Source organism: Sciurus carolinensis, chromosome 6 (genome assembly GCF_902686445.1).
Source record: "Sciurus carolinensis chromosome 6, mSciCar1.2, whole genome shotgun sequence".
In the NCBI taxonomy this organism is placed as follows: Eukaryota; Metazoa; Chordata; class Mammalia; order Rodentia; family Sciuridae; genus Sciurus; species Sciurus carolinensis.
In genome coordinates, this window is record NC_062218.1 from 23257039 (window position 1) to 23278146 (window position 21108).

General features: G+C 32.6%; 1 protein-coding gene across 2 annotated transcripts in view; it reads right to left on the reverse strand.

The window, feature by feature from the left end:
• Positions 1 to 21108, reverse strand: part of Cdh9 (cadherin 9) — a 158130-nt gene that overhangs the window by 101327 nt on the left and 35695 nt on the right. For both annotated transcript variants that reach the window (XM_047556798.1, XM_047556799.1), the window contains exon 2: positions 8876 to 9151. In XM_047556798.1, coding sequence (XP_047412754.1) covers positions 8876 to 9103 — 228 coding nt within the window. In that variant the 5' untranslated portion in view covers positions 9104 to 9151. The remainder of the gene's footprint in view (positions 1 to 8875; positions 9152 to 21108) is intronic.

Consider the following 21108-nt stretch of genomic DNA (forward strand, 5'->3'; position numbering starts at 1 on the left):
ATACATGCACATTATATATAGGACAACAACAATAAGAATAATGAATGACTCTGTGGGTGGGGTGGCACAACTGTGGAGGCTAAGCTAGGGGCATCCCAAGTTCAAAGCCAACTTTGACCACTTAGCAAGGCCCTGAGCAACTCAGTGAGACCCTGTCTCTAAATAAATATAAAAAAGGACTGGGGATGTGGCTCAGTGATGAAGCACTCTGGGTTTAATCCCTACTACTTCCCTCCATTAAAAAAGGACAATGACTGACATGTTATCAAAAATGATACAATCATTATAATGATAATATTGAAATCCCTTGGTAAAGAAGTGAAAAGTTAGAATATATGCTTTAAAAATCTCTCATTCTATGAAAATCTCTTTGAAAAAAAACTTGCAAATTTTTTTTAAGTTTAAAAAAAAATGATAGAACCCACAAGGCAAGAAAATGTAAGATGCTAAAAGGAAAATAAAATAGTCAGATCGAGGTATGTTTCTATATTCATTAAAATATCTTTCAAAAATTAAAGTTAAATGGAATATTTTCCGATATACAAAAGCTATTTTGTGTATATATGAATAAACTGCTACCAGGTAAATATCAAAGACTGCCCAACTTCATAAAAATGCATAAGCCAACCATGAACTCTTTGCATTTCAATAAATCATGGTAGCTGCTTTTTAAACACAATTATGTGGAAAAATGCTGAGAACTAAAGGATGACAAACAACAAAGGACACAATCACATGCCTCAGGTAAAGTGAAATCAATTTAGTAGTGTTATTACAGACAAAGGGCAGAGTTTCATAATGATAAAAGACCATTTAATCACAAACTCAAGAAAGAATTGAATACACACCTCATAAATGCATTAATAAAAGTGAAAACATTTTGACAAAAGTAGAGATAAATTTAGCAACATAGTTTTCAAATTTCTACTCCCAATAAGAATTGAGCAAGGAGAAAAAAATATTGTAATGATAGATAATTGAATAATACCTTCATGTTTTCCTAATGATAGAATATTAATAGTATCCAGTAATATGAAATAAATACCCATTTCAAGTACATATGACACATATATCAAAACACCTTTCAAATGACATTCTGTTCTAAAATCTTAATAAATGAGAGTAATTCTTTATTTGATTACAGACTATGACCAATAGAAGAAAAACTGTGGGAGAAAATGATTATAGTTTTTGAAGAAAAAACATTTGCTTTTAGAAATATTGAGAGTATCAGAACTTTCTTAAATTGCTCAAATACAATATTGTATATCTTTTTCATCATAGATTTGCAGAGTCAACCTTTATTCACTAATCTTGAACTCATCTTTGTCCCTTTGTTTTTAATGTTTATTTCTGAATACGATGATTTATTATAATCACATTTCTAAGAAATTCTGACTTTGAAATAGAGTATTTACTGGGTGGATTCAGCTAACTATATATTCAACTGCATATTTAGAGTGAATTCAAATACTTCATAAACTCATTGTAAAACTTTGACAGTTTTAGAGTACCTTCTTTACACCATTTCCATAAACACCAACAATTCAGTTCTGTGGCCTTCATTTTTTTAAGATTTGCTCAGGACAAACTTCAAAAGACTTGTATGAGTACTGTTGAAACATCTGTATTTGGAACAAATGTCTTTTGTTCTTTGGAAGTAGGAAACATGGTAATTCTAAACAAAAAAACAAGTATGCGTATATCATTACTTAGGATAATAATTCTAGGTTCAAATTAGGCACTACAGAATTTATTAGTGATTTAGTCTTAGCCAGGAGTGGTGGTGTACACCAGTAATCCCCACTACTTGAAAGACTGAGGCAGTAGGATTGCATGTTTGAGGCCAGCCTTGGCAACTTAGCAGACCCTATCTCAGAATGGTAATTGCTTAAAAAACAGGAACTGGGGCTCGTGGTCACAGGTAGAATCTTCTACACACACAGGCACACACACACAAGAGCACACATTTTAAAACAAACCAAAACTAAAATCAAGAATTCAGTACATTGGGTAATAAAATAAAATATGTCTACCATGAACAGACACATCTGGTAGGTCTCTCACTTATTAGACCAGAAATAATAGCATTTGATTATTGTACACAAAAAAATTGTTTAAGAAAGGGTGAATGCTTCTTACTCCTACTTCTAGGGCTTCAAATTCCAGGTTTTCCATTTTCACACTAATTAATACTACTACACAGGAATAAAATGAAAACTAAAATGCAGTTGGAAACTTATAAATAAATATCCAATGCATTAATGTGCTATACTGGTGCATTGATTAACTGCTGGTGGTATAGAGTTATAGATTTTCTGAGGTACAATTGGCTAATAATATATTCGTAAAGTCTTAAAATTGTTATTTTTACTTTAAGAATTTCCACTTCATTAATCTAATCTTAAATATGGTAATTTGTAATATAGAGAGAATTTTAAGTACATAACCTCCACAGAGATGTTTGTGTATATATGTATGTGTATATGTATATGTATATAAAATCAGAATCAAAATTTTGTCTGTCATGACTTGTTCCAACATTTTAAAAATATGCAAAAGTAGCATTATCTGCAAAAGGCAAGATAAAATATTTATAAGGAATAGAAAACCAGAAATGTTAAAGAACATATCCAGTAAATAAATGAAATTATTATTTAAATATCTTAATATTTTGTGATATGATTAGAGTTATCTTAGTATTTTCATCTATTTTTAAAATTCTCTGCACATAGCTTTCTAAATGGTAACACATATTGCTTTATAATGATATATTTTACCATAGTAAAATATTAATTGCAATAATTATAACTGATGTCCTTGTGTTTAAATATTTTCCCAAGTATTCCCTCTGTACCATTCTAGAGGCAGTACTACTTCTGCAGTTTCAGTTCTCTTTGTTCCTCTCCTCCTTCCTTCTTTCTATCTTTGTTCCTTATGAGTAAGGATGGCTTTGTCCCTTTCAAATTTGATGTAGAAGAAGAAAATATTGTAATATTAGGAATAATTCAATAGTACTAAAACCTGTGGAGGTGTGACGAAAAATTACACATATCATTTGGTAGTCATAGTAATAACATTTTCTTCCACGTGTAATATTTTTAAAAGTAGTTTCACAGTTACTTATATTCTAACAATAAATAAAATAAAAAAGTTTGCTTATATTTTAGAAGCAGGTATATGTAAGAATAGTTGCAAATCCTAATTCAGACCAAATTGGCCTCATCTTATATTTTTGTTCAAAATACTACTTTAAAGTTATCTCTATTAAAGAATAGAGATTAGTTTTAGTAGAAATCATTCTGAAGTATGTGGTGTTTGAGGTAATATGGGAAAATGACAGTGGTTTGAACGCAGTTATGGACCTTAAATGTAATGGAAATATACGGACAATTAGAAGAACAGCAAAAACTAATATCGTTTATTGAGAATGTCTGAATTTGTAGTAGCACATAAATGGGAAAAGTAAATGTATTTATGGTAAATCTGATCTGATTTTTATAAATCTCTCAGGATCCAGACTAATAAATTCCCAATAAAGAGTCTTTGAAATACCAACTAAATATTATTTTTGAGAAAACAAATGATGTCAAACATTGAGGAAAGGGACAAAGAACACTTAGGTCTAAAGCAGATTTGAATTCACAAATTCTAGAAGGAAAAAAAATAGAAGATAGAACACAGTAATGGAAATATTTCATGACTATGATTTTGATCATCTTACCAATCTGAGGGAAAATACTGGCCAGGCAAAATGAGGATGGGTTTCCTTTTGTGATATAGCAAGGAAGGAGATTCTGGAAAAGGGATCAGTTATTACCTAGGAAAGGGTCTGTGGACATGGAAGAAAAAGAAAGGTGTATGGAAGAAGAAATATTTCATGCCAACCAGAACTAAGGATGCACAGTTAGGAGAACACAGAACATAGACTGGTTTATGAGAGATCACTGAACACTTTTAATTCCTTTTGGAAAATTTTGGATTGATTTTCTATAAAATTGCAAGAATGTTATTATTCAAAAAACTTTAATAAACTTGAATAAAAATGTATTTGAAGTAGTTGGAAGAAAGGTTTCTTTAATTATTCACCATGAAGTAATGGTAAATATCTGAGAGGATAGATGTACAAATCACACTGATTTTTATCCTATGTGTCAATTTTTTTAAAAGAAAGAAAAAGTGTATAATATGTTTTTTAACAATTTAGAAGAAAGTATTAGTTCAGTGTGCTGAGATGCACTGGTTGGTCTGGTGAGTAAGGTATTGGTAGTAAATATAAGAAGACTAGTTCAACTTTCATTGTGGATTTTTTAATAGAACTCATGTGAAACGAATCTTTGTGGGCTATCTTGAAAGTCTGGTTATAATGGTTGATAATGTTTAGTATTTTTGTCATGTGTTCTGAGCTTTAAACAATCAATATAAAAAGATAATTTTGAAATACGATGTTTTGTAAATAAAATGTTGCTGCTACATGTACTGCACCATAAATAATGACATTCTAAAACCTTCATAAAGTTATTTTATTTAGATTCTTAAAAATACTATAAAATACCATTAAAATCATCAAATTTCCCTTAGTAAATTTGAGACTCTATATCTGTCTTTAATGTCTCCTCTGCCTGATGCTTAAACACATCAAACTGCCATGTCCTAAAAGCCTAAGAAATAAATTCCCAGTCAATCCAATATTTTATATGTGCTTTAGGAATATATTAATATTTGGTGCATTATCAGCATGAGTGAATGTGAAGAATTATCTGAATTTTGATACCCAATCAAATATAAACAAGACTTGTCCCATTCTTCCACTTTATTTTTGGTACTGTGGTTCACATTGTTTTCATTGACAACAAAATCCAGTATAACCAAAAAATACAAAGCTTGATAAATGTTAAACACCTGTTTTATAGTCTATGATTAGTCAAAATTACCTCAATTATGGAATAATGGAAGTTTCTAAAGTAAATTTATAAGACTTGAGAACTAACTCTAACAAAGATCCTATTATATTCTTATGGTGGTTACTTGTAGGCAAGTCATTGACACCATGTTTTGTGTCCTGAACAAAACTAGTGCTTGATACGTATTTTCAAATTAAAATGTAGCAGTCAATTAAGTTGATATTTAAAAAAAATTCAAAGACTACTAATATTTTCTTTTAAGAAGAATTGGTGCTATATCAGTTATGTCTAGAAATCTGGTGTCTCTTCATACAATAATGTGGTTTAGCAACCAGATATTAAAATCATAGAGTAATTCTGTCCAATTCTTAATACTGGACATATAACTGATGACTGATCTATAGTAACCAAGTATTCTTCAGGATTTTGTTCTAATGTATCAAATAATCTAATGTGGATGGGGCATGTAGCTCAGTTGTAGAGCACCTGCCTAGTTTATGCAAGGCCCTGGGCACGCACGCCCACACAAAGGAAGTGCATGTAAAAATTCTCCAACAAAAGAAGAGGAACACTTGCTGTACTTTTTACTAAATTTTATTTATTTCTCTCTTGAGAAATATTAATATTCTGCATAAATAATTCAATGAAATATCTGTTCAAAAGAAGAGAAACTAGATTACAGTTGTAACTGAAGTTCTTTTCAGTAAGAAATAAAGAATTTTCTTCTTACACAAAATAGTATTAGTAAATCTCTAATACTTTCGGTCAAAAGTTATTATAAATAACTAAAGTGGCATTAAACAATTCTACAGCATTTCCTTCTTAAAATATCATCTTAATCATCACTTTCTTGCTCTTCTAATTCATTCAATGATGAAAGCAAACTAGTCAATCAAGACTTGTGTTTTGCCCATAACTAACTTTCAACAGATTTTTAACAGATTATTTACACACAATTCTGTGAAAACAACTGTCTGGAATTTTAGGTTTAACTTCATTCCATTAGATTAGGTATTTTTCCTCTACATCCAATTCCACCTTCTTGAATTTGTCCACATGAACATTTTTACTGGTTCCTCCTGCCCACATTGGCAGATGCTTACAAAAGCCTAGAAAACAGCAGAATCTTAGAGTAAAAAAAAAAAAAAAAAAAAAAAAAAAAAAAAATAATGGCAATTAATTTAATGTAAAAAAATCTGAGGGTTGAAAATTAAATGACTTATAAATTCTATATAGTTTCTGAATGGCACAATCAGGATTTAATCTTATAAATTTCGTATTTGTGTCTGTTAACAGATAGAATATATTAAATTTGATGCTATTATTTTGCTTATTCTCAAATTGCTTCTTTTATATTTAAGATCAAACCTTAGTTTTTATTTAAGGATTTTATGTTCTTCCAATTTTATATAATTTTATATCACCTGTTTCTTTTTAAAAAATTTCTGTGATACCTAGCATGTACAAAAACTAAGAGCAAGCTATAAAAGTTGCTTTTCATCAGAAGCCACCAGTGTCTTTCTAGTTCTGGTGCATGGTAAATGTGGCAGGTGTAACTTCAGAGGGCATTATATCTCTAGTGCAGTAGATCCTGAAGGATAGGTTTGGTTTATGAGGCCAACCAGCCGCAGGTGGTCATAGACACTATCTGTGTGGTGTTCAAGAGGTTCAATTTCTACTAGAATTTTTGTGTTTCTCTAAGTTCAGGGTTAAGGCACTGCTGGTTTCTGGATAGGCGTGTGATGAATGAAGTCAAAAGTAATGAGAATAGGGTAGGGGAGATGAAATAAGCCCTTAATAACTTAACAAAGGCTCCAAAGTGGTTGGAATCCCACTTCTACAGTGAACTACATATAGGCACATGTAAGACTTGGCTCTACACCAAAACTAAGAAATAATTATGTATTTTGTTCCAAACTGTAATATAGATGTTTTATTTTGTTAAAGAACTTTCTTCCATATATATATATATATTACCTGTGGAAAATAAAATTGAACATGTATATTTGGCTTAATTATTCTCATTAGACAAAAATTCTGATTATTATAATGTTTTCCAGTTTTGACTTATGGTCTGTTTGTGGAGGCTAACTAGACACAAAAATTGAATATCTTAAATTTGTTCATGGGTTACAAAAATAAGTCACTTTGCCAAAGAGAATGATAAAACATTTTATGAAAATAGGTAAACAGATTTGGCAATCTCTTTTAGTAATTGTTTGTAACAGATTATAGAATGTATTAAAAATAAACAAAGTACTACACAAAGAATTCAAACATAATGTGTATTTTAAGTTGTCCATGTATAAATGTGGTCAATCTATAATCATCTCAGTGTTCAGAAAGAAGCATTTTTATTTTCAACTAAAATTAAATGCTTGTAGTAGCCTTAACAGCCCTGAGATTGCAAGTATCTCTCCTTTTATCAGTGGCCACTTTTCTGTGAATCTCTAAGAATGAAACCATTTCTGTAAGGCCCTGTGACCTGAAGGTGCCCTTTATACACTGTCTTAGAAAAAGAATCATAAGGCAATTTCAAGTCTTTAGACACAAACGTCTGCTTGTTGAACTGGAAATGTCTTCACGTTAGTTAATAACTACGGTGTGGAAAGTGATGTTAAATGAGGTGTACTGGAGGATGCCATATGACTGACCTGAGGGGAAATGACAGAGAAAAAAGCAGCAAGTGAACCAGAGGGACCAAGTGAGATGACCTATGGGACCAGAGGAGAGATATCAAAAGAAGTGGAAAAATTGGCTTCTGGAAAGGGAGGCTGCATTTGAAAAGTATATTGGCCCACACACAAATGAAGAAGTAGACCAAGATGTAAGCAATTTCACAGAATAAATGTGTTTCTGGTTTTTACAAAGAAAAAAAAATATTACTTTGTTCTATCAGGTACTCTTTTATCTTTTCACTATTGGCTTATTCTGATTTATTTGCCTGATGTTAGTGAGTCACTCATCTGATTATTAAAATTACATCTAGTATTTTTGTACAAGAATTAAGAAAAATAAATATATGGTCTGTGTATAATGTTAGTAGTTACACTTACTTACATGCTTATTCTCAGAATTTGGTAAGACATCAACATTGTGTACAAAGAAAACAAAGATGGTGAAGAAATGAATTGTCCTGTGTGTAGAATAGTATGAATGAGATTGGTGAGGGATGACAGATAAATTGAAAATCATGGATGTCAGACAAATTGTGTCACTAAAGTAAAAGACAAAAAAAAAAAAATGAGCTAACAAAAGAATTAATAGATGAAAGGAAATGATCATTATAAAATAATGAAGGATAAGAAGTGAATAATACATTTTCTATTACCATTTGTTATTGATTGCTGATGAGAAACCATGCATGTTGCTGCTATTAACAGAGGCATACTTCCCTAAAAGTAGTGTCTTCTTTCACCTTCTTTTGCCTTTTCTTCCTCCTTCTGCCTTTAAACCTTTAGTCTGGATTACAGGCAGGAAGTAGTTCAGACTGATTGATACTAAGGCATGGAAGTACCAGAAATATTTAATTTCTCACACAGAGCATGTTACTTTTATGATGAACTAGACATCAATAGATACCACTATATTTTAATGATTTTATGGTATACTAAATTTGTGCTTTGTTTTGTCTTATATAGCATACAATTACACATAATTGTAAATTACATTTCAAGGAAAGTTTTAAGCGGCATACATATAAAATTAAATCATGACATGATTAACATTGAACCAAGACCACATATGAGCTATCTTACTTTGGTTCTTTTTGCAGATAGCGATACAAAATGAGTATGTGACTTCATCACATTCCACACACTATCTCTTTAAAATAATCTGCAATAGCATGTTTTTCAAACATCATATTTAGGCAAATATTTCTGAATAATTATTATTTGTGTGGAAAATCAGTACAAATAATAAACAGGTATCACTTTCATGTTTTGGATTTCTCATAGCAAAGTCCTTACCTTGCCTACATATTGTGTGTCTGTACCTGTGTACTCTTCCAACAAGAAGAACTGATTCCACATCCAGCCACGCTTGGTGCGACGAAGCGTTTTACCATCATCTTTTGTCAGGCTCACTATCCTCTGGCTAGGTAAATAACTGCTAGACTTTTCTTGTAATGGGATGGTGTCAACTGTGTGCAAGATGTAGGTCCAGATGAATAATGGTAAACAATGGTAAGTCCTCATTATCTGCTACTTCAGAGGATGTCAGATTCAATGTATTGTCTGTAGCTCCTGAGGAGGAGGAGAGAAGACAGTTTTACTAAGTTGTGTTATACTTTCACACAACCTGTAGACTAAAACTTATTCTGAATGCTATTTAATTATATATATATATATATATATATATATGTGCATATATATATATATATGCATATACATACTTTTTTTTCTATACTACAACAGTGAACCAGCATTAAAAACTTATGTACCACATAGGTAATTAAGGAAATATAGATATCTTCTGATATACACATATGGATAGCTCAAGTAAATGAAATAGAAATTTAACAACTTACTTTATGATTATTACATTACATTCATTTAAGTATAAATATATGGAGCTAGGTGCAGTGGTATGCCTATAATCCCAGATGAACAAGAGGCTAAGCAAGGAGGATCTTAAATTTGAGATCAGACAGAGCAAATTAGACCCTGTCTCAAATTAAAAATAAATAAATAAATAAAAATAGGAATGTATCTTATTGCTAGAAGAACTCTGAGTTTGATTCTCAGTACTGCCAAAAAAAAAAGGTGAATTATGTTTGTAATTTGAAGTATACATTTTTGAAAAACTAAGTGCTATAATATATAATATCATAGAGTACTCCAAAGCTCATGACTACTAAAAGCAGAACATTTAACATTTATATAATATATACATATATTCATACATGCATATTTAACACTATATTCTATCACCTACCATTTTTAAAAAGGTGCTTTTCTACCTCATCCTTCAGAAATAGGTTGAAAGAAAATGAAAGAAATAAACTGGGCACTTAATAATCATGAAAATCAATCAACTAAAATGGATGAAACACAGTCCTGCAACGTTAAAAAATAGTACATAAAAAAGGAGGGAAAAACCTCTGAACATTGAAATGGGCAAGAAAATTTTTGGCAAGACTTCAAAAACACAGGAAACAAACAAACAAATCAACAGGCAAATGGGAATTCATTAAACTTTAATGCTTCTTTTCTGCAAATCAAAAGAAATAGTCAATACAGTGAAGAGGCAACCTACAGAATAAGAGAAAATATTTGTGATCGTTTCATCTGAGAAAGGGATGATATGCAGAACACACAAAAAACACTAAAAACTTGAGAGCACAAAATTTTTAAAAAGATTAAATGATTATTTAATTGATATTAAATAATGAAGATATGATATGATATTAAAAGAAGATATATAAATTAACTATAGTTACGTGAAAAATGTTCAACATCTTTAATCACCAGGGAAATGTAAATCAAAAACACAGTGAGATATTACATTAACCCAGTAGAAATGAATATTATTAAAAAAGACAAAAGACATACAAGGGCTAGCAAGGATGTGGAGAAAAGGGAATCCTTGAATAGTGTGTATAGGAATGCTAATTAGAACCATATTATAGAAAATATCATGGATGTTTGTCAAAGTAATGAAAATTCTACCATCTGACACAGCAATCCCACTATGGGGTATATATCTAAAGAAAATAAAATCAGTATGTCAAGGAGAGGTGGGCACATCAATGCTTATTGCAGAACTATTAATAACAGCCAAGATTCACCAACAACCTAAATGTCCACCAATTGATGAATGGAATAAGAAATGTGGTACATATACCCAGTGGAATACTATCCGTCTATTATAAGGAATTAAATCCTGTCATCTATGACAATATGAATGGAATGGGAAATAGTTTTATTAAGTGAAATAATCCAGTCACAGAAAGATAATAACTGCATCACTCATGTGGAACCTAAAAAGTTAAGCTCCTAGAAGTCAGTAGTAAATAGTGGTTGCCACAAACTGGGGAGTTCGAGCAAAGGACAAATGGGAAAAGTTGACCAATGGGTACTAAGTTAGGGTTAGATAGTAGCAAGAAACTCCGGTATGGTTTTGCACAGTACGGTGACTGTAGATAAAAGTAACGTTCTTACTTTTCAAAAGGCTGTGTTTTAAGGCTTTTACCATAAGCAAATAGTAAATATTTGAAGAAAAAGATGTTTAGTGTTATTTCCATATTACACAATGTAATCAGAAGTATATGTGGAGACCCCCGAGGTGTATTCTCCAGGTGCTGCTATCGTGGGTATTGCTGCCAACGCCCAGAGGTTTTTCTTGTGGGGCACAGCTGCCCCTGATGCTGCTGCTGCAGGTGCCCGCAGGTCTCTTCTCCAGGCCCTGCTGCTGCTTTTGATGCTGTCACAGTTGTGGTGACCCAAAGGTCTGCTCCCTCAACACTGCCTTGGACTCTTGGCTGCCATCTACGCTGTTGCTACTGCTGCTACCACCCACACTGCTGTCACCAAAGCCACTGCTGCTCCCTGGAGGTCACCTGGAGGTCTTCTCTCCAGGAGTTGCTGCAGTTGCAGCCACAGTGGCACCACCACCACTGTTACTGCAGTCCCCCGACCTGCCGCCAATGCCACCCATATCTGCAGCTGCTGCTGACCCCCTGCCTGCTGCCACTGACTCCTGCTACTACCTCTTCCACCACTGCCCAGAGGTCTGCTGCCAGGGAGACCCCAGGTTTGTTTGCACACGCCACATCCATTTTGAGACACCGTCTGGGGTTTGTTTGGGGTGCCGATGGGTTTGCTGCCACTGCCATCCTGGGGTGCAGCCTCCCCTGTCTGGTGACATTGGCCAGGACCTGGAGGTTTAGTGTCAGGGTGCCTACAGTTTGGGCTGCACCTGGGGTCTTCCATCCTAGGAGTGTGGGTTGCAGACATCTAGTTACTATCTCTCAGGTTTGTTCATCCCTGGTGATCTCTCCCCAAATTACAGTGGCATTGAGATCTTGGAACTGCAATGTGACGGAACCCAGGCCATCTGAGACCCAAATTGGAGAGATAGTGGCAGTCTTGTGGGAAGTCAGAGACAGGGCTGAGAAGCTTTTGGATGCTGGCAGAGAGAGTTGTTCAATTTTCCACCAAGATTTGTTTTATTTTTATTTTTTTCTTCTCTGGCATCTCTCACCACCATATTTGGAGCAGGGTGCTTTTTGTGCATCAGTTTGTTGAAGACAGTGATATATACATGGTGTTTTGCAGTTCTGCTGTATATTCTTATATATATATATATATATATGTATATATATATTTTTTTCTCTTCATGTGTATTCTTCCTCTTGTTCGTAAGTCTTCCTAGATTCCCTATCTTTTCTCCACCTAACATCCAATCTCTGTTGATTCCTCTTCCACTCTTCTGTGGACTTTTGCTTCTGGCTTCTCTCTTTCTCCCTCACGAACACCATGTCCTGCACTGTTGCTGTTCTTTCTTTGTCAACTATTTGAGATTGTAAATCTGTTTGGCAAATTTTCTCTTTTTTATTGTGGACAGTGACTAAACTCGCCATTGCTGTTTATACTGAGAGGACAGTGAAAGCCTTGCTTGGAGGTATTAGTTTTGAGGCTGCATATTGCTTGTACTAGATTCTATTAATATTGGTCTCCCTTATAAAAGCAGGATTCTGGAAACCTTCAGTGACAACATAGGTCTACAAGGTAGAGTGTATTGTCTCAGCTCCATACAACTAGATGGGAAAATATAAAAGCAACATGGAAAAGCAAGGGAACAAAATGTCACATTATAAACCAGGATGCCCCACTAAGAGAAGCCAGTGACAACACGATAAAAGAAATATCCAAGAAGGAGTTTACAATGTACACAGTTAAGCTGATCTGCGAAATAAAGGATGGTATAAAGAGTGAAACCAAAGAGAAAATACAGGAAGTGAAAGATCACTTCAATAAAGTTTACAGATTGTGAAAAAACACCAAGCAGAAATCCTCGAAATGAAGGAATCAACAAATCAAATTATAAATTTAATGGACAGCAACAGACTAGACATTTTGGGAGATAAAACCTTAGGCAATGAAGACAAAATATTTAATATTGAAAATAAAGTTGACCATGTAGAGAAGATGGTAAGAATCTAGGAATAGAACTTCCAAGAATTATGGAATAACCTGAAAAGACCAAATTTAAGAGTTATCAGGATAGAAGAAGGAGCAGAGATACAAAGCGAAGTAATGCACAAACTTTCTAATGACAAAATATCAGAAAATCTCCCAAACTGAAAGAATGAAATGGAAAATAAAATAAAGAGGCTTATAGGATCCCAAATGTACAAAATTTTAGCATACCCACACCAAAACACATTATAATGAAAATGACTAAAATACAGAATAAGGATAAGATCTTAAAGACCATGAGAGAAAAAACAAATTATATATAGGGGAAAACAAATTTGGATCTCAACTGGTTTCTGAAACCAGACCCTCAAAGCTAGGAGTTCATGGAACAACATATTTCAAGTTCTGAAAGAAATGCATGCCAATCAATATTTTATATCCAACAAAATTAAGCTTCAGATTTTAAGATGAAATAAAACCTTCCATGATAAACAGAAGTTAAAAGAATTCACAATTAGAAAGCCTGCACTGTAGAACCTTCTTGACAAAATATTCCATGAGGATGAAGTGAAAAAAAAGAAAAAAGTGAAAAGCAGCTAAGGGAGGAACCACACTAAAGGAATAATCAAAGGAGAAATAGTCAAAGGAATATTCAAAGGAGAATTAAATCTGCCATCATCAGCCACAGTTTCTCCTACTATAGAGATATGGACATAACAGAAGAAAGAATGGACACCAGTAGATATTATTACAGATCTATAGTGCAAAACTATCAGCTCTATCCAACATACCTATGTCATCTAATTCCCAAATCTATTACTTAAAAACGAATGTTGATTTACAATAAAATGTACACATGAGTACATGATTGCAAATACACTCCCCAGTTAAAAAAAATCCTAAAACTCTTCATTTTCTGACTCTGAAATATCAGTTGACAGTAACTGTCATTTATCAGGACTGTTACAGGTAATAATAATCCTGAAAGCTATGGGACAACTGGCAAATTTAACCACAACTAAGGTAAAACTCTTTAATAAATATCTAAATTAACAACTAGTATTTAGAAAATAGCTAGCTGAAAAATATCATCTAGTCACCACTACTGCAGAACATACCTTGTAGTGTTTAGAGTGGCCATGGTGAAGTGAAAAATGAGTAGCAGGAGAATCTCAAGGAAGCTGATGTCTCACTTATATAAAATATAGCAAAATTGCTCAGCTGAGCACACTTGCTACCCTGATTTCTTCCCACAGGAGGAAATTATTTTTGCCACTGACCTTGATGACCACCTTTGCAGAAGCTATTGAAGATCACTCTAGATTTTCTGTGGGATATTCTAACTTAGATGCCCACATCATGTGGAATGTAAGCCTTTGATCAAAAAAATCTATCCATATTAACTGGATCCAGAGATTCAGGCAGAGGTCATGGTCCCATAGGCCTTGCCAAGCTAGAGTATGAAATTCACATTCATTTCTAGTGAAATGAAAAATTGTTGAAAGCTTTTTACATAATATATTTAGAAAAGATCAATCTGGCTGCTAAATAGAAAATAGGCTAGAGAGTAGGAAAGGGATTTGGTTAAGGGAGAGATCAATTGGAGTCTGTTGCTCTAGTCCAGCAAGGGATGAACACGATATACAGAGATGTGTTTTGATGTGAATGCTGATTGTCTGCTAAGAATTCCTTTGATCCTTTAATATGGTCACACACATATTACAATTTTGCTATGCTTTTCCTTCTCATGGCCTGCACCTACAACTGTCTTTGAACCATGTTCCTTGGCGAATGTAGCCACTTTATTCTCATGCAAAAGGAGACTAAAGTGCCTACAAGTTTGTAAGCATCTCTCATGGAATTCCTTAGCTAGTACTCAACAGATGCAGAATTGGGAAAATCCACACAATATTTACTTTCAAGAACTACCCTACAAAAATTATGCTAAATCTGGAAATCCGACACCTCTATTTGGCTTCTTTTTCTTGGTTGTTCTGCTTTCTTCCCATTCCTTCTTCCTCATTTCTTCCTTTTGAACTAAGAGGGCCTATCCTATACTTTATCCATCATTGTACTTAGAAAACATAAAACTTCTTTGATTTTTCAGGTTCATATTAAAGAGAAATTTTACTCCTGAATATATCAGACCTTAATCTCATCCATATTTGATTTACTTGACAATAGATTAGTTTTGAGACTTACTATAGAAGTATTAGTAAAATGCACTAAGATACTTGGAACTTTCAGGATAAAATTTATACACTATACATGAGGAAGTCATGGATTTTGGAGGGGTTGTAGTGGAAATATTGACTGAATGTTTGTGCCACATCAATGTCCAGATGCTGAGATCCTAACTCCCCAGATAATATTATTAGGAGGTAAGAATTTCAGGAAGCAATTAGGTTTATATCAGGCCTTGAGGACACAGTCCTCATGATGAAATTAGTATCTCTACAAGGACATTAAGGAGCCTGAACTCTTATGTGACTTTGTCTAGGCAAGGATACAATAAGAAAACTGCAAAATGCAAACCAAGAAAAGTCTTCATCATGCACCAGGTCTGCTGGCACCTTGACCTTGATTCTGATCCTCTAGAGCTCTCTGAAATAAATGTTTGCTGTTTAAACCACTCATTCAGTGGTATGTTCTTATAGCAGCCAGAATCAGCAATGACACATTGATATTACTGTATATGCACCAACCTGAAGCCTTGTACAATTCAGGTTCTTTGCTTTTATGACACTCTAACCTGGATCAGTTTACCTGGTTCATCTAAGGCATCCCTTCCTCGTTTTCCTGTTCTTCATCACATTCTGCTTTTTTGAAAAGTCTCTAAACAGTCTTTCAAAAGATAGTCTACGACATTACAGTTTCTTTTACTTTCTCTTATACCCCGTGTGTTCTTCACATTATTTAGCACAACTTTTAATATATGCTTGGATTACATGCTTGCTTCCCTTAGCTCTAATGTAACTTGTGTGATATATTTTGTATGTCACTGTGTCTTTCATAAAATAGTTTTGGACACCTAGTAAGCAGAAATGTATGTGCTAAATTAACTGTTTAATAGATTAATGCTAATATAGATAACCCCAATTTTGAGTCCAGTATTCCATATGACTTTATATTTTGTTGTACAAACAAGATAATAAAAACATAGGAAGAGTTAGGAGAAAGTATCTCTTTTGAAATAATTTAGTATTTTTTCTTCCTAACAAATGGAAAAAATCTTCAGTGATATGATTAATATTCACAAAATTTGCATCAAATATGTTTAATAATGAACTTCACTAGTGATTAGTATGAATTATAGAATGTTTGTATGAACTTTACAACCCCTTCATTAAATAACTTTATTTTTCACATAACTCTTCACACATTTGTTTCATATTTAGGGAACATTAGTACAACTCTCTTGTGGCTAATTTAACACCTGTACTTTTCTTGGCTCTCAGATAACAGTGCACATTTTAAAAGGTTTTCTGCTGCCTTTGATTTTAAAGTTAGCAAGCTCTTATCCCATGAGGTTTATTAAAAATTCTTCATAGCCTTTATTCATTCAACAGCAACAAGCTGATTACCAAATTTTCTATGCTTAATTATCTCTATCAGCCTTAAATACTTTGCATTTTAATCACATTTCTGTTGATAAATAAATACCATCAGATGCATGATAAAGCACAATATTATAAATTTGGTTTAACTTTGATTTTATAATCAGGGAATTCACTGCAATCTTGTTAACTTTTAAAATTGAAAATTGTTTTATTATTATTCCCTTGTTCCCTTAATTATATGTCAATTGCATTTAAAAAATGGTTTTTGGCTATTTATGAATCAAGAAAAAAACATGCATTTTTGTAATTAAGTAGAATGTTCAGCATATAAACACATCTAAAATTAAATTGCATTGTTTCTTATTATTTTCCCTGTAAATAAACATTTATATACTTTTAATTCTGATAAGGTATTTTTAGACAAATTTTCTCAGATGAAAGGTACATAAAAATCAAGTGTGTGGTTAATTTTACTGTCTTATCATGATGCCATTTGTAATCAACATTGAATTTCCTCATATATTAACATATTGATCTTCAAGAAACACCTTGAGAAATAATTGTATGACATGTCATCTCTGAGTTTTTCATATTTTTACATGACATAGCTGAGTTTTGTGCAGATGAAACAAACCATTTCTTCACCAAGTAATTTTGTTTCTGGAAAAGTCACACATGTATTCTTAGTTTATTTAATTCATGTAATCTTTTAAAAATATTTTTTTGAGTTGTAGATGAACAGAATACCTTCATTTTATTCATTTATTTTTATGTGATGCTGAAGATCAAATCCAGGGCCTCACACGTGCTAGGTGAGCACTCTACCACTGAGCCATAATCCCAGCACTTCTGCAAAATTTTCAACCTCTTTTTTGTCTCTTGTATCATTTGTAAAAAAAAAAATCTAACAATTTAAATACATGATACATATATGAAGAACATATTCAACCGATATTATTGACACCAAAATTATGGATCTTTTAAAATCAATAATCTTTGATAGGTAAACATGCTTATATAGAAGTCTTTTTCAAGGTAATTGATGACTTATATTTATTATATATTATATATAATATATATATTATATTTATTACATGCACCTGTGTGCAAATATATATACTTACATAAATGTTTCACCATTAGTTTGCTATTTTTATTTAATATATACATATTTAAGTTTCCTAAAATCATTTGTAGATTTTTTTCTTTTAATACTATTGTGCTGTAATCTGGTATCCTATTTTCATCAAGATAAAGAGTACGAAATTAATTCAAGGAAAACTAGATTATATTGCAGAAATACGAGCTTCTGGCATCATGTAAACTATCTGTATTTGGTATCAACACTGAGCCTCTGGATTTAAAAATTGAGTTTTTAAATCTTCCCTACAAAATTTGCAGTATAAACTCAAATAAGAGTAGTTCTGAAATAAGGTTTTGACTACATCTTACCAAAATAACTATGATGGCATTATGTATTTTAGTATATTAGATGATGTGTGGAATGACAGACCATAAAGATGTATGAACAACCACTGCCAGATTCTGAGAAAAATAATCATAATCTATGATAGAGGAACTAGATTAAAGAAATGGTAATGATCTATGACTATGGATCTATGACTATGACTATTTCTATAGCATATGGAAAAACACATCCACTTTCAATTAAAAGAACATAGCCCAACAATTTTTCTCTAATACTGACTCCCCCACAATGAGGATCAAGGGAATTGAAATGTACATTTTTTTCCTCTACTACAAAGATCTGCCTTTTGAAGGTCACCAAGTTTCTATTGCATCAGTTTAATTAATGCTTCACAAGGCTGCGACAACCCAGGTGAAACAGAAGAAAGCTGAAAAGAATGTTACATTTTAATCATTTTAATTTGGATATATACTTTCTGAGGTAATCATTTTAGCCAGTGTCAGAGATGGAAAGACAACTGTTAGAGCAACAATAAGTGTAGGTTATGAACTGCTTAAGAATGTTGGTAAACTAGATGTCATTGGCTTGGGGTAAAGTAGAATTTGGTATCATCACAAGAAAATGGTGATATTTTCTGTTAATATGCTCCTGAACAACAGAAACTAGAAAAAAAGATTTTCAAATTGATGGCCCCAAAATGTAATATGCATTATGGAATTGGGTTAAATAAAACCAAGGGTAATCCACATCTAGCTGGGCAAAGGCAATTCAATGGGGAAAGGATCATCTTCTAACAGAAGGTTTAGGACAACTAGGCAACCATGTGCAATAAATAAATAATTAAAAGCTAATCCAAAAAATTAAAAACAAAATCTTTAAAAATTAATCTGCATAAAACCCTTAAATCTTTCATATCAGTTGAATCAAAATGCATCCCAGATATTAAATGTGAATTATAAATTATGAAATTTCTCAGACAAAATACAGGAGAATATCTCAGTGACCTTGAGTTTGTCAGAGTTTTAGATATAGCATTAGTAACATAATTTGTAAAAACTAAAATTGATAAGAAGGACTTCATTAAGATTAAAAATATCTGCTCTATTAAGAGAATTAAAGAATGGGCAAAATTTGGAAGAAAATATTTGCAACACATGTATGATACTGGACAATTATGTAAATACACAAAATACCTAAAATTCAACAGAAAGACCTAAAAACTTTAAAGAGGGAACCAAAGGTCTGAAAAGATGCATCAGTAAAATGGAAATACAGATGGCAAATAGGCATACAAACATTCTCAAAATCATTGGCAGTTAGATAATTGCATTGAAATTGCTAAAATACACATATTAGAATGTCTAAAATTAAAATATCAAATGCTGGCATGGTTATAGAACAACAGGAATTATCCTTCATTGCTGGAGAGAATGCAAAATGATACAGGCAGTTTAGAAAAATATTTGATACTCTTACTTGTTTTTGGTTTTACAAAACTAAACATTGTTTTATCATGTAACAAAAAAGGCACACTTCTAGGTATGTACACAATGATCAAAAAATAATTTCCACCCAGAAACCTGTACATTGATGTTTATTTAACCTTTATTCAAATCTCTAGAAAACAAAAATTAAGAGGTGACTTAATAGGTGAACAAGTACAAACTTTGGGATATTCATCTATAATAGAATGTTATTTAGTGATATAAATGAACTTTTGAGCCCCACAAAGTATGAGAAAACTTAAATGAAAAGTACTAAGTGATAGATTCTTGTCTGAGAAGGCTACATACTTAATTATTCAAATTATATGCCTTCCTGAAAGAGCCAAAACTAAGAAGCTCTAAAATCACCACAATTTCCAATGACTCTAGAGAAGGGTAGGAGGGCTTAGTAGGTGAAATTCAGGAAATGCGTTGGGTAGTGAAACTATTGTGTATGATAGTACAGTGGTGAGCTACAAATTGTGCATTTATCAAACCATAAAACTTTGAATAAAAAGTTTACAGAGAAAAACAATGTATACAAGTTAAAAGAGAGGTGAGGACTGGAAGAACAGCCCCAGGAGGAAAAGCAGACTGTGGCAGGAGTACTTGGCTTCATTACAAATAGAAGAAATGGACTCCGTGAAGGCAGTGAGAGGGAGTTTCTGAGTAGAGAAAATGAATTGCACCTATGCACTGCAATGTAGTTAATAAAGTTTCTTTCCACAGGATGTGGGATGATAATTCTCTTGTTGGACATGATCAATTAAGTAAATAAACAACAGGTCTCAGAGTCAGGTTTCTTATTCTTGTTTTCATCTTCTAGAAATTCACAAGTAGATAAGAGAATGAGGCTAGCAAGTCTCTTTGCATAAAATTTGGAGTTATCAATGTAAACTGATTTACATTAATATAGATGGCTACATGGTACAATATTTAGAGATATATGTAGATATGTGGGGTTTATACACACATGTGCATACTATTTGCTGTGCCAGCTGTGATAGCCTAGAACCAGTAACACCCAGTGCCAAGTAACTCACCTATACCTCAGGTCTTGGTTTCTAATAATCATATTACAATAAAAGAAAGTAGGATTCAAAGAGAAATGGCAACCTCTAGTACAAGAACAAGAAATATATGATGAGCCTGAAGCAACTGCTAGCACAAGAAATTTCTCTCTCTCTCTCTCTCTCTCTCTTTCTCTTTCTCTCCCCCTCATACAAAACAAAAATATATATTAATAGGGGTATGTTAAAATAATACATGATGGATGAATCCATATGGAAAAGACTGAAATGATCTGAGTATTAGACTAAAAAAGTAGTACCATAACATAATAGGGTAATTATACATAAATTATTGGTAAATTTATTTTAATATAAATGAGTGATTGAGTAATAATTGGGGTAGAAGAGAGGAAGTTCTCTAAATATGGATTCCAATTATTTCTGTAGATGCTCTTTCCTCATGGAGGAAGAATATAAATGCCCACTTCCTAAGCATAACATACTCTTAGTAACTTCCTTTCCAAAAAGACAAAATGGAAATTGGGTGAAACAAGTACTTCTACATTAGAGAAACCTG